Genomic DNA, 15,193 nt, shown 5'->3' on the forward strand with positions numbered 1-15,193 from the left:
GGGACTATCAACGCCTCCTTCCATGTTGACGGAATACTTCTATTCTTCTTTATTTGCTCAAAGAGCCGTAGGATACATTTTGCCCATTCTTCTCCATTCTCTTTCAGTAGTTGGTTTGAGATGCCATCTGGCCCGGCAGCTCGTGAGGAGCTAAACTTTTTAATGATCCCCAAGATGTCCTCATAATCAAAGTCAATTTTCCAGGGTGTTTTATTCCGCTTTTGAGGGCATAAACTAGATTCTTATCCAGCAGTTGATTTGAAGAGATTGGTATAATGTTTAACCCAATTCTCTGTTGAAACCTGCGAGATGGTCAGAGCTGATAAGAAGTCCTCTCTCCTTTATTGATAATCTCCCATAAACTAGGTGTGTTCGCTTTTTGCAGCGCTGTTAGCATGGTTTCTGCGTCACATTGTGCTCGCCATGCCTTTGAAGCAGACAGCCAGTTTTTGTAGGATTGTTTACAATGCCGGATTTGTTCCTCTTTATTAGGTTGGGCACTTTGTTTTAGACTTCTGAGTAAGGCTCGATGTTCCTTTCTCTTGGCTACCAGATCAGCATTATATGCATGTTTTCTTGTTATGGTGAGATTATTTTTCCCCTTTTGTTGTATTTCAAACTCTTTGAGAAGCCATTTATATTCAACCTCCTCTACATATTTTTCGACATGATTTTTATAATTGTCCGAGAGTCTGACTATTGTTGGTAGCTTTATTCTCAGACGATTTCTGCCCCCTGTTACTTCTAGAAGGGGTTGAGGAGGACCTGTGTCCCTCTCAGAGTCCCAATTTAGTTCAATTTCGAGTAAGGCGTGGTCACTGGTTTTCTTCTTCTTTACTCTCATTGCAGATATCCAGCTAAGAGTATTCTCCGCTACAAAACAGTAGTCTAACACAGCACTGCTAGAGCCATTGAACCAAGTTGGGGCTCCTTGTAAATCTCCTTTTGTCTGACCATTTAAGATTCTCATTTCTCTTATTTCCATTTCCTCCATCCATCTTTTGGCATTCCCCTCTAACGCGGAGTTCAGCTTTAGTTTCCCAGTTGTGTCCAGTAGTTTCAGATTCAAATCTCCACAAAGGAGAATAAGTTGATTTTTTTCCGTTATCATTGATTCGTCAATTTCCAACATAATATTGGACAGGTAGGTATTAATTACAAAGTCCATTTGGCTCCAATAGGTGTTAATAATTAGGATTCCAATTTCATGTAATTGTGTTTTTTTCTTTAGCCTTAGCATCTGGACATACGGGTTGGGGGTGTGGTGTCGCAGCACCTTAAGGTCACTTCCTTCTCTTATAAGTGTCAAGAGGCCAGCACGTGGTCTGCCTAATAGACCTTTCTTTGCTGGATTTATGTACACCTCGTAGCCTTCACAGATTGGGAGTCTTCTTATCCATGATTCCTGCAAACATACGATAACATATTTCCCCAGGAAGGCGCAGTCCCCTGAAAAGAGATTAGAAAAACCCCTGGAGTTCCATGAGGCTAGAAGGGATTGTGCCTATTGCCTTTTTTTCCGATTTTAGGTCACTCTCTCCTTTTTTCTTCTGATCATGAGCATTACTTCTATTTGGTCTTTTTTTCTTTCAGTTTCGACGCTTCCATCATAGACGTCTGTGGTGTATTTCTTGAGTTTGAATTGTCCACCGTAAATTTCATTTTTTCCCACCGGGAGTCATTCCTGGGCCTATGATCCTCTCTACTTTTGTTCCTGCCATCCTGAGAAGCCTTTTCTCTGTACTTTTGATGTTCTCTGTTCATATACTGTATTCGTTTAGGGACCGGAATATCCATATTTTCGCTTTCTGATGTGTTATAGCCGTAGTTCTTGCTTTCTTTATGAGGAACGTTCGGCCCGAGGTTTTCGTATTCGTTTCTTGAGTTTTCATTTGTTGACTTTCTTCTCCTTCTTTCCAATGAATCGAATTCTGATAGTCTGAAACCTGCTTCAGCTATCTTTCCCTGGCTTTCCAGATAGTCTCTTTTATCCTTTGTGAAATAAGATGTAGTATTATCACATCTGGTCTTTTTTCGTCCGGAAATTCAATGATCAGAATGTCATCTGTTGAAATTTTTCTGAGGATAGTCAATTGATTGAAAATGGACATCACATTTTTTCTATTCAGAATTATTCGTTTGCAGTTCTTTGCCGCTCTTCCCAATCTTAGAGTGGGCATCTCTTGTGAGGACTTTCTGCTTCCTTGTGATACTGTTCATCATTTCGGCCCTTATTAGAGTGTCTTTGCAACTTCCGTTTGTCACTAAGGTCAGCTTTGCTAATCGAACTCGCTGCATGCCATCTGAGACTATGGCGATCTTCCAATTTTTTCCAGAAGTCCACATTTGGATTCGAGTGATTTTCTTCTGGATCTTCGCTCCTTGGGCGTTTCCTCACAGTGTCCTTTTTCTGCAAATTTCCCTTTGTTTCTTCGTTTTTTTCAGTGGTTTGTGCTTTTTTTTATTATTTTATTTTCAATTTCATCCCTCCTCCAGCTTTTCCTGGCTTCATTGGTCTTCCTTTCTTCCATTTTACCACTGTTCCTTCTATATCTTTCCCTTTTTTGCTCGTATTTTGCTTTTTCTTCCTGTTCATAATGGTACAGCTGGTTATCAATGTTCTGCCACTCTGATGGACTTATATTTTGCCAGCGTTCATCCTCCTGATGTTCTTCAATAACTTCAATCAAGTCACTTAGATATCCTTCAGTCTCTGATTTACTGCCTATTTCCAGTGGTGTCTGATTTTTTAAGATTTCCTTTTCGCTGCCAGAAGTTACTATCTTCAATTCCATCCTTGGTTTCTTTGCTGGGTTACTAAATAGTTCTCTGTCTGGTAGTTTAATATTTCTTAGGAAGGCTCTTGAACCGCATTCCTTCCTCTTCGTTACTTGGTTCTTCGATTTTTTCCCCAATTTATTCTGCAGATCTTTTGCAGTTGGCTTTCCACCTGTTGTAGCTACTTGTTTACTTTCCTTTTGAAAGTCTTGAAATATTTCATAGCTTGGTTTAAGGTTCTCATCATTTTGCACCTTTTCCGTTGATTGTAGGGGATTATTAGACGAGGCGGTTTTGTTTTCCTTGTGACCTCTTTCAGGTTTTATTAGGCCCTTCCCTAGGACAAGTGGTCCTTTTTTCACTGGTCTATGTGTAATTTCTTCTGATGGTACTGAGGAATGACCTTCTGGTACGCATGGTTCTGCCGTTTCCATTCTATCGTCATCAGACTTTGATTTTTAACCAGTACTTGTTGAATCGATGAATTTTGCCATTTATGGGCTTCCAATATAGCCTCCGTTAATGAATGCTTGTCCTTGGAGTCCCTACGAGCCATCTCACTTAGCCTATCCTGCCATTCATTGGACTTTTCTGCTTCCAGGTCCATCCTTTGCTCAAATCTTTTTAGACACTCCACCGTCTTTAGTGTTTGCTCCGTTGTTTTGGAGTTTACTGCGAGAACTGTTTGCAGAGAATCATTGATGATTGCATAGAGCTTGATATAAGGAGCAATTGCAATATTTAAAGCTGCCATCACTACATTTTGTATGTGTGCAAGGCCTTCCATTCTCTCTTTGCCACATAACTCTCTTATTTTGTCCAGCGAGTTTTCATCAATCTTCATTTCCGTGTTTTCTTTGGGTCTCTGGATGGAGTCCTCTTTATTCTTATTAGCAAGGTTTTTTGTTGGGGTAGAGGAGGCGATCTCCTTGTCTCTACAGGATCTTTGATTCAGATTCATGCGGAAATTCTCCACATCGAGTGTGTCTATTTTTTCTTTTATAAATGATAGACATTTCCTTTTTTCCAATGTAATTTTCCCGGTTAGAATCGAAATATCCTGTATACGTTTTTCAGCCAGGATTAAATTACTTTGAGGTGCTATCTTTGAGCACCTACGTTCCACTCTCTTTTTCCCTGTTGGGATATCTGGCTGCCCCATTAGATTTCTATCACCCCACTTGGGAATATGATTTTGCTCACTTAGCTTGGTATCATCTAGATGTTTTTTGTTTTTACTATCCCAGGTGGGCAGAGATTCTCCAGGGCATTCCTTCTCAGCCCAGAGAGATTCATCGTGCCAAATGTCTAAGTCTTTGGCACTGATCTCACCTGTACTAGATTCATAGGCCCACCTTCTCTGTGTCCAGGCAAGCAATTGCTCAGGTGCAGTCCTCAACTGCTTTAGCGGCCGATGTTCATGGTTTGCAAGAATTGGTGGATCGTCAAGTTTTGTTTGAATTTCCTGTGTCCTTGTCATGATCTCTGCTTCCAAAAGGTCAGGGTTTTCCCAACTCCCTTGGAAGCAGATCCATAACCCAGGTCCCGAGTGCCAACCAGTCCCAATTGGGACCTTTTGGACCCAGTCCTGGCGCCAGTGGCACCAGGCTCATAAATATGCCCAGTCCCAGCGCTGGAAGCGCCGGGCTCATAATGCTTGGGTGGACTTACTTGCAGCAGACCATGCTGCTTACTTGCCTGCCAGTTGAGCCTCTGATCCTCTTCTGTTTGGAACTACTTTTCCTGTTGGGTGGGGCAGGAGCCACTCCCTAGATTCAGAACACTGGAACTCTTCTGGAAAGCAGGAACTCTTTTCTTACCTAGGCGTGGCTGTGGAAGGAGACACCTAAGCACTACAGGAGGCTATTTAAACCACACCCGATGGATGAATCTTGCTTTGCGTTATTCTGCATCCTCTGCAGCAGAACGATCATCGTGTCTTCTGCATCTGATCCTGGGCCTAAGGAAAAAGGCTTACCATCCTGAATCCAGTCTTCAGCAACACCTATAAAGACAAGAAAGAACAGGTTAGCATTACGGTCTTCAGTGACAGCTCTTCACTTACCTGGTCCATCGGCTGTCACCAACGCCTTGCGCTGCATTCCGGCATCTGAAAGACAAAGGCTTACCTACTCTTCGTGCGCTCCGGAGGTCTTCACACTGCATTCCGGCATCTGAAAGACAAAAGCTTACCAACTCTTCGCACGCTCCGGAGGCCTTCGGTGCTGCATCCCGCATCTGAAAGACAAAACAAGGTGCGTTTAAAGACATTGGGGAACTTTAATACTCACGTGCCATTACTCCTTTCCACATCTAACCCAGTGGGTATTTCGGCACCCTGCAGCCGCTCCGAACTTGTACCTGCAAAATAAAAAGACAGTTAGAGCCCATCGTGAAGCAGGCAACAAGCGCTTACTTACGTGCTTCCAGGCGCTTCTATTCATCACACGGGCTCCATCTTCAACTGACTTCAGCCCGTCATCCAGCATCGCCGGAACCCTGCAAAACCAGAAACATCATTACTAAAGACTTTAAAGACATTAGAATTACTCGAAACATACCGTTCGTGCAGTAAACGATGGACAGCAGTCCTCTGAAGTCAAGAGGCCTGCTCCCCTTATCCAGTGAAGAAACTGGTTACAGCACCCTGCCCCGAGGCAGATGGAGAGCACGGCGTTCACTTACCTAAGGTGAGAGCGTTAACCTTTGGGGTTCTACAGGAGAAGAGAAAGGGAAGAAGAGAGAGACATTCAATAACCCAGTTCCTTAATCCCATATTTTCTATCTGCAGACATCTTACCCTTCCAGTCAGACATACAGTGCACAGAGGTCCAGCCCAAAGAGCCAGCCGTGTGTTACACATCACCTTTGAAGATACGGTATACGCCCAGTCAAGACCGGCGCCTCTACAGGAATCAGGTGAGCGTTACAGTCCTGGTGCCTGGAGAAGTATTTTTGTTTTCCAATTGTACTTCAACATTTCTATTAATGATCTCGCTACATTTCACTTGACCGACCTCTTCTATCAGGGTTTTTTTTCTACCAGAGGTGAAAGTTCCTTTTCCACGTTATTCTCTACTTCTGAAGTTATTTCAAGCATGGAATAGTCAAGTTCCGATGGCTTTGGGCTGTGTTTTGTCGTCTGAGGAGAGGGTAGCGGCAGATCTAATCCCCCCCGCCACCTTGCTCGTTAAGCAGTGCTCTTCTATTATCTGAGCTTCCTCACACAGTTGAGCGTCCAGAGGAAGAAGGCCATCCACTGAATAGAATGAGTCAGCCGTAGTGGGGTACGAGGAATGATCCTCATTTACAGACTGACTGTTCTCCAGAGGCAGAGCGGGGAGCTCGGGTTTGGGTGGAGGCAGAGGATTATCTACTTTGGCTAGATTCTGTGTTGGCTTGATAGGAATCTTTTCTGCCATCACGATATCCATTTCAGGGTTACCCCCCTGTGCCTCCCTTGTCGGTGTCTGTGGGGAAAAAACCTCCCGGTTTTCACCCGCTGTCCCAGGTATCATATATATCATTTGTGTGGGGTACAACGGTGAGCACACAGGATCTCCTTCAATAGCTACTTCCTCTCCTTGTGATGTGGTAAGTGGCATTACTAGACTTTGTTGCAAATCTTGCAAAAGATTTATTGAGTCTTGTTCTAGCAAAGTTTTATCTTTCTTAAAAGGGAGCTTCACCTGCTTTAAGAACGTAGTTTATCTTTCAAATGGCGTTGTGGTGAAGGTGAGGTATAAATGGCCGGGTGTGAGGCCAGTCGTTTTCTTACCTGAAGCCTTGTTTTAGCCGCCGTCTCAAGCCCCCGCTCCGTCGGATCGCTTATCAGGCGACCCATTGAAGCAAGTCGTGCAGCTCCTCCTGTGTTTACACCAAGGCCAGGTCTCGCTATGGCAGCCTCTCGTGCCGTCGTGCAGTTTCCACCTTCGCAACACAGCGACCCAGCGAACAGCCGAACAGCCAGGTAGATCTGGCACGCCCTTGACTAGCTCAGGCTTTACGCCGCAAGGGCGGCTGTGGTCGCCTTTTCAACCCGCACTTCCTGGTTGGGCGGGGCTTCAGTCCGCTTTACTTTCCAATGTGGGAAACTGATTTCACACGCGCTGCCTCCTCCAAAGCGCCTCCAAAAGTGAATGCCAAACAGCCAGGTAGATCTGGCACGCCCTTGACTAGCTCGGGCTTTACGCCGCAAGGGTGGCTGTGGTCACCTTTTCAACCCGCACTTCCTGGTTGGGCGGGGCTTCAGTCCGCTTTACTTTCCTATGTGGGAAAGTGATTTCACACGCGCTGCCTCCTCCAAAGCGCCTCCAAAAGCGAACACTGAACAGCCATGTAGATCTGGCACGCCCTTGACTAGCTCAGGCTTTACACAATGGGTGTAAAGATCAGCATGTTCATGGATGTCAGCCCCAAGTTAAAGGTAGTGCTTGTAATAGTGGAGACAGGCACCAATGATTGGGAGACGTTTGGGACAGCATCTGGTTGTCCCTCGGCTTACTCCTGTGAATCTGGAACACAGCCCTGATTCACAGAAAGGAGCTGAATGCACATTTTGCTCGGTTTGTTTCTATTCAGTTCAGCCATGTCATGCAGTATTCCAATGTTCAAGTGTGGTTTGATTTTCTGGGTGTGACACAAAAAAAGTAAGAATGCTACATGTCCCGCAGGTCCTCAGCAACTCTGTTCAGGAAGTGTTTAGGTTACACGCTCTAGACATTGAATGCCATTGTGCCTAGATGGCCCAGTGTAAGCCTTCAAATGAAGGACATCAGGGTGAATCCCAGCAAACTGTGCAGCTAGTTCACGGGCAGGCGCATGCTGGTCAGGGCGGTATACACTCAGTCCTGTAGCCTATCGAGGCACTGGAGCTGGCATCTGCTTATTCCCATGATGGATCTTGGGCCCTCAACTGAGGTATTCCATTTGCAATTAAGGGATATGGCCTGTTTAACCCCTCCTAGTCTGGTGGCACATTTCTAAAAGGTTCTCAGCCAGGGTGCCTGGGAATACCAATTAGGGCATACCTGTTCACTCCTAAGCTCGACAGTGTAGTGAATAAGCTTCCCCTCGACCCCCGAGTAGAATGCATGGAATGTTGGAGTGAGTGACATAGAATCCAGCCTGAGGGAATGTTGATTTATGAGTGGTGATCTGTAAGAGTCAGTTGGAGATGTAGAACCCCTGAGGGAGGATGCTGGTGCATGTTGCCCTTAACTTATGTGTACCTGACCTTATGTACCTGATGTAATGTACAAGGAACTTATTAAAGGAGTCACTGGTACAGCCCAGGATGTCGGAGTCATCATTTGCCAGGAACCCATCTTTACACACAGCACCACAGATATCTGGAGTCAGAACTGTCTGAAACACTTCCTACCTACACACGTCTTCCACGCAAGGACCTGTGGCAGAGAGATGCAGGTATTACAAAGGTGACGATCATGCTCGGCACCTAAAAAACTAAGCATAAGTTGTGCGTGTTGTTAGGGGAAAAGCTCAGTGGTAACCCACTCACTGCTGGGAGGCATTGGGCACATGCACAAAGTATAATAATAGAGGGGATTTGGGTGCTAAGCATACAGCCGGTAAGCGCAGGTCTTCTCCAGTCGACACAGAAAATGGGAATGACAGTCAGCAGGATGCGCTTGGTAGAACCCGAGTAGGGCGTTTTGCGTGCGTGCGCCACCCAAGGAAAGGTCTAACATTTTTATTTAACTGCTACTAAGCAAGAAAATTCAGTCCTGTCCCTGATCCATCGGATGTCCCATAAGGGAAGGGGGACAGGAAGTAAAAGTACTCCCAATAATAGAAATAGGGAATATAAATACTGCCAACAAAAATAGGACACAACTGGAGACTTTATAAACATGTTCTATGGTTTGGGCAGAAAGAGAATCTTTGTTTGTAAAAGGAAAACATCAAGTTGGATTGCACTCCTTGTCTAAAGGTCAGCCTCATAGTAATGTTATTAGACTACCTTGGGAATTGGAGCCAACAGAGGGACAAAATACACTAAAACATCAAAACATACTAATATTTCATTAGAAAAACTATACACTTCAAAAATGTGTATCAAAACAACACACCAGAATTAATTTTTAAAAAAATCTACAAAAAGATGGCCCTTCTGAAATGTTAGTGATGGCAAACATCACAGTCATTGTCAGTAGATAACAAAAATCCTGCCTCATATTAAAAAATGAAGGCCCTCATTACAAGTTTGGCAGTGCAGGAAAAAATGTGTGGCAATTCTGTTGCTGCACTTTCTTTGGTAGTAAAATAATTACTATTGTTTTTCTCCACAGTACCGAATAATGAATATTGCGGTAAAGTGGTGGCAAGCTAGAGGTAAATCTGCCAATTAAACCTTAAAAAAAATGATCTGATTTACCACACCGTAAATCTGCTGGCAGTAAATCCACCAAAAATCCCCATGGTGCCCTATGTACTACACAAATGTAGAATTATCACCACTTGTAATCCCATGATAAACCCACGGGACCAAGTGACGGTACTCAAGTTTGGTGGTAGATTTACCACTGAATTACCACCAAATTTGTAATAAGACCCTAATACGTTGCAATGTGAAAATCGGACACAGCATTGCATTTCTTATTTGATTTAAGCTTGGATAAAGAAATGGACATCCTTCTCCTTTCAAGCACCTCTGGAAATATATAGAACATTACTGAACCTTTTAGAATGCATCATGGGGTTAATGTGTTTGTTGGAAACCAAAAAAGCTTGGTGTGTTTATAAAATGCACTGATTTCTTTCTATGCAGAATGCACAAGATTAGTGATGTTGTTGCTTATCTTCTAATCTTATCCTGTTAGATAATTTGTTTTGAAAAACAATTTGCAATCTGCCTTATTATAATTAGTGTGTAGCAACTTGACTACATTACAGCAGTAGTTAACTAAGTGACATATAAAAACAAGATTGGCATCAGTTCAAGTGTAAATAAACATGATGTTCTGTTCTACTGTTCCTACCGATTACAGACAATCAAATTCTAACATATAATTATGTTGTTCAACAGGGAAACACGGGTGCGACCTAGCTTTTATAAGCCAACTTTAGAGAGCAGTTCCTGAAATGCTACCATAGACTATGACTCTTGGAATCCTATAGGACACTTCTGACCCACAAGATCTTGACCTATCTGGGCAAGGAAGCTACCAGAAATGTTAATTACTAGGCCAAGACTGTAATTATAGCCTTTGGGCCTAAAATTGCAATTTTTACAATTTATTTACAATTCTGATTTGTAATGCCTGTTTCAATAATTTGGAGCTAAATTACAAAGCTGAAGTGCCTTGGAAAAAAGCAGCAAACAACTTTCAGATGTCTTCACCCTGAGACAGTAAAGTGCTCATGCGGCAATTAATTGTTACTTTGTCAATTTTTGCAAATTCTATTTTTGGACTGATTTTAATAATTTGGGGCTAAAATATGCAATTTTAGCATATATTTTTCTTTCCCATGAGAGAATCATTAAGTGACACCATAATGTATCGTTGTTCGTTTAGCTTTGCAACTTTCCCTGAGCTGATGAAACATTGAGTTTAGCATGGTACGAGTTTTGACACAGTGTCCATATATCCCTTATAGTTTTTTCGGCAAGCATAAGAGGCACCATGAAAGCACAGGAGAAGGGTGAGAAAATTCCTTGCAGGAGGATTTGAAATGTTTTACCTGAAGTCCTTTTGACCCAAGGTTGTAGATCGCTTTTAGGGGTATCCAGTCTTTTTGTTGCATTTATTTCATCAAAGCAGTTTTTTCCTGCTGGTTGTTTACCATTTTTGTTTTACTGAAAAATGTAAGTGGGTGTTTGGTTAAGGGAATATGGTATGGGGCATAGGTAGGGGACATAGGTGGGGTTGGTGGCAGACAGGGTGGGTGTTTTGTGGGAAGGGAGTGTGGGATCCCCGGGTTTGTTGCATTATATAAATAAATAAAACAAACATTTTGCATTTACAAAAATATTAAAATATGGACAGCAAAAAAAGCTTCGATGAAAATAAATGTGGTAAAAAGACATAGAACCACCTTTAGGTTATTATTTGTTTACAAGTCCATGGCTTCCAAGGTCAGTTAACTGAGTATTCAACCCTTTTTGCCTAATCGGTTATCCGCTGTTGGTCTGTATAATATCACCTGTCCTCTGGCTTGCCAATCCACAGCATCACAATTGTGAGTATGATTTTATGTATTACTGTGCCATAAGGACTACAAACAGATTTTTGATAGTTTCAACATTTAAGGAGTGAATATAAAATTAGACTGCTGGGTATCTACTCAACTTCTTTATTTTATTTCTAATATGAGGAAGTATATATTGTTTGACTATTCTATTTTTAATGCTGATAAATTATCTCTACAAGACAATAAATATACATAAATGCCAAACAAAAAATGGGGAGGAAGGATAGCTCTGGGGCAGCGTGTTTGTCTTGGAAGCAAGACAGCGCAGCGCAACACAGGTTCGAATCCCGATCCTGCGCGTAGAAACCACTTCTGATATTAAGCACGTTATAAATGAACATGGATAATTATAATTAATTATAACAAAGAGTGAGCAGATTATTAATGTATTTTTATTCACGAGTATAAAAGACACTATATTGCAAGCAGCCTACCAGTTAACGTGCGTATCTTGCCCTTTTACGCATGTAAATATGGCAAATACGGACCATTTAATTTTGTAATGCGTACCGTGTACGCTTTGATTTATTCATTAAAAAAACATTCTTTCCACCACTAGATGGCAATGTAGCATTTCTTTTGTCAGCAGCATAGCCTTCTTATGCATGATGGTGAATTTCCAACTGAAAGACCAAATCTGTGACAGCTAAGCGAGCAACACAATAAAGCACGCACCCTTTTAAAATGTGTTCATACCCATAACGTATGTGTTGGATAAGTTTTACTCTCTTGCAGAGGAGAAAACTAGTTTTTACACTCTTGAAATTGCATTTACGCTCTAATTTGAAAAATCATGCGTAAAATACTCCCACCTCAAAATCTTATCTGGAGCACTGATTGCAAGTACAAACACTTATTGATTTGGTGATACATCTGTGCAGATAAGATATTGATAGCATCTAATGTTTATCATACACACAAGGTTAAACAGCATTGATACATAGAGTTGCCCAGAAAGTACACCCATGACAGTTTTGCTGTCCAATAGTAAGCTGTCAGCTGAGCTGTCTTGGACTAAAGTGCAGGGACCCGACTTTCTCCAAAACCTTACTTCAGTTACAGCACTCAGCAAAACCTAGTGGGCATTTAGACCGCCTTTGAGATGGTGGTTAGGCTCTGGCATGCAGTGCACAGTGTAAATCATGACACTTGTATTCCTTATCATATCATGGAGGTATCACTTCACTTCTGACAATAAAACTCACATAGGTAAACAGTTTGCACAAGGCATTTGTTTATATGATGACTTAGTGTCATTGATCAATCTATTGTCAATAATTAGCAAGACCCTTACATAAAGAATAGTAAAAGAATGTTATATATTTCTGGGCTTTGCTTGGATTCATCTAAAGATGCCAATTTCAATTTCCTACAATTAATAGTGCTAGCAATCTCAGTGCCTACCCAATGTTTGAGCTGTCTGAGCAACAAAGAAAAGATCAATAGTAATCAAAAGGCAGTCATGGTCACTCTCCACAAAGGTATATACTACCAGATCATTAATGAGAGGCCACCATTAAGTTTGATCATAATGTAATCCAGATGGCCAATTTAGTTCAATATCTAAACGTACACTCAGCTGGAGAATCGTCTATTAATCCCCTATTACTGGCCCTATAATTTAGATTGCAAAAAAAGGATGACAGAGTTGTAGATTGCCAGTGCGTGGATTGATGAAATCGCAAATGGCTCTGGGATATCCCAAATCCTGTACTCGTCAGGGAGGCCTTCACATAAAGTGCCAAAGTTTCCAACTGGGTTTGAAAATTACCCAAGGTAATTTTGACACACTTTCCATTTAGTTGAATTACATCATCCATCAAAGATATCAAGATTTCTGAATGAGACAGAAAGAGCTTTAATTAGAAGCTGATTGCAATCAAACAGATATTAAATATCAATAGAAAAACCCCAATTGGAAAGACAATTGAAGAAGCTGGATATCACATGAATTGGTGTCCATGATAAATACACCTGTATTAAGAGCAATATCAATCTATGTCAACAACTCACCATTAGTGTCACAAATCTCTCCCCGTCTCACCTGTTTTTGTTGAGTACTTGCGACCTTCTGGGATTTCTTCTTTTTTACCGTCCGGGATTTGTATAGACCCGAACGCTGATCTTCGGCGGCCAGCATGAGGATAGCGGTTCAGTTTCCAGGAACATTCAGAAAGTCCAGGGTAACACCAGGAAGCAAACAAGTTACGCTCGGAAGCACGGAGGCCCGTGACTTGAGCGCTGAAGGTTTTCCATGAGTTTGGAGAGGCTAGGAATAGGACGGGGAATCAAGGAGCTGGGACCAAGGAATCAAGCAAGAGCCCCGATCGAACTCCGGCAAAGCACGTCCGGCTACAGGTAGTGGTAGTGTTGAGACGCGCAGAGCCGCGGGGACGTGTCTCTCTTGTAGGATGAGCAGCTTGGAACGCATAGACTGATCCGGAGCGTTACGTTCCGAGCGGCCATGTTGGAAGGAATACTGCATGCAATCCTCTGCGAATCAGGGACCAGGAGGACCAGAAAGGACGTAGACGACGGTTCATGACAATTAGGCTACCCTTATCTACTGCAAATTGTGGCCTGATCTACAGTGTGCTCTCCTCAAGTTTGATGAGACAAGGATTTATGCTAGCTTAACATTTACAATAAAAACATTTTTTTTTGTATATACATGTTTAGTACTTAGAATAACACCACCCACAACGGGATGTGTATGAAACTCAAAAAACAAATAATATAAATACAAATCTTGTAATCAATCAAATACACTTTTTCAAAATAATGCTATCTGAACCATTTGCTAATAGATCCCACTTGGTTGGCATACGAAAAAGTAACTTATGAGCAGATGATGTGTTATTTGTTTCCCCCATTACTTCAAAACTGTAAAGAAAATGGGAATACTTACTGGGAAGGGCTCCAAACCCTCCTGAATAACAAAACCTTCAATAACGTGGGTGAGGATTTGTGGTCTCACGATAGCCTGGGGAGGTTTGTTTTCTTTGGTTGGAATGCTAGGAGGCATTAAAGTGTTTGTACTCCTTGTAGCAGCAGCTGGAAGCAGAAGCGGAGGAGGTGGTATAGAAGCATAACAAGAATCTGATGGGAACTTAATAACTGAGGAACTGATTGGTGATGCCTCTTTAAGGACTTCTTCACAGGCTGGGAAACAGAAGCACAAAAAAGTGTTATAAAAAGAGAAAGACAGACTGACAGTTTTCTGAAATTGGGCAAATGTCATATTTCTATCTATGGTACAATTTTGAGTTTCACTTATGTACTGGAACAAATAACATGGATGTTCATTTAAATGGTGACTGGATCCTTTTTGTCAAAGTTATAATAGTCAACCTTAACATGGCATCTACGTTTTAGTTACTAGTAGCACTCAATGTAAACAAAGTCAATCCAAATACAAAATGAACCTTATTTCACACTACGCCACTACTTCCCAAGGCTTGTTTGAACTATAGTAGAGCTGTAAGCAACCTAGATGGAGATCTGGCACAGCTAGAAGAGGAATTCATGAGGATGCAAGAAACCGTTAACTACAGGGAGCTGAAGAATAAAGTGGAGGTGCTTACTTTTTCTGGATACTTCAAAGAAAATCACCTTATACAAAGTGGGAATCATACATAAGAACTGTGAAAAGACCGGAAAATATCTGCTGTAGTTGTCAGAAAAAAAGTGAGAAGGGGATACATGTGACTGGCATAAATTAGGGAAAATAATGCAAAAGGCAGAGTTGGAAGTGGTGAACATCTTTGCAACATGCTGTAGGGAAATGTATAGGTCCAGTTGGAGAAGTACAGATGACGAACACGACCAGATTCCATTCAGCATAGTTTTCTGATAGTCGGGAGCACTAAAGAAACAAGTGGCAGTTTAGAAGGTAGAGCAGGCAATGGACCAACTTCATTGTTAAATAGCCTCCCAATCAAGTTGTCTAAAAAATGTGCCATCATATGTCGGGCATGCAGGTACACGGGTGCCCTATTACTGAATCTGCGACAGTCAACCATAATCGGCATCTCAAAAAACACACACTTCCAGAGATTATGCCCTTGCATTGGCCTATCTCACTCATACACAGACTGACACAGATAATTATGACAGTGATCACACGGCATACAATGTGGCTCTGAGCCATACATGTTGATCAGACTCAACAAACTGTGTTTAAGTCAGCAACTCTTGCAAA

The 15,193-nt window shown here is 42.1% G+C and overlaps 1 protein-coding gene across 7 annotated transcripts in view; it reads right to left on the minus strand.

The window, feature by feature from the left end:
- PHC3 (polyhomeotic homolog 3) overlaps nucleotides 1–15,193 on the minus strand; it is a 1,926,480-nt gene that overhangs the window by 698,672 nt on the left and 1,212,615 nt on the right. For all 7 annotated transcript variants that reach the window (XM_069618558.1, XM_069618559.1, XM_069618556.1 and 4 more), the window contains one exon: nucleotides 13,901–14,154. In XM_069618558.1, the coding sequence (XP_069474659.1) occupies nucleotides 13,901–14,154 (254 nt within the window). The remainder of the gene's footprint in view (nucleotides 1–13,900; nucleotides 14,155–15,193) is intronic.

The sequence above is a fragment of the Ambystoma mexicanum genome, chromosome 10 (assembly GCF_040938575.1).
Source record: "Ambystoma mexicanum isolate Mex_15411 chromosome 10, UKY_AmexF1_1, whole genome shotgun sequence".
Taxonomy (NCBI): domain Eukaryota; kingdom Metazoa; phylum Chordata; class Amphibia; order Caudata; family Ambystomatidae; genus Ambystoma; species Ambystoma mexicanum.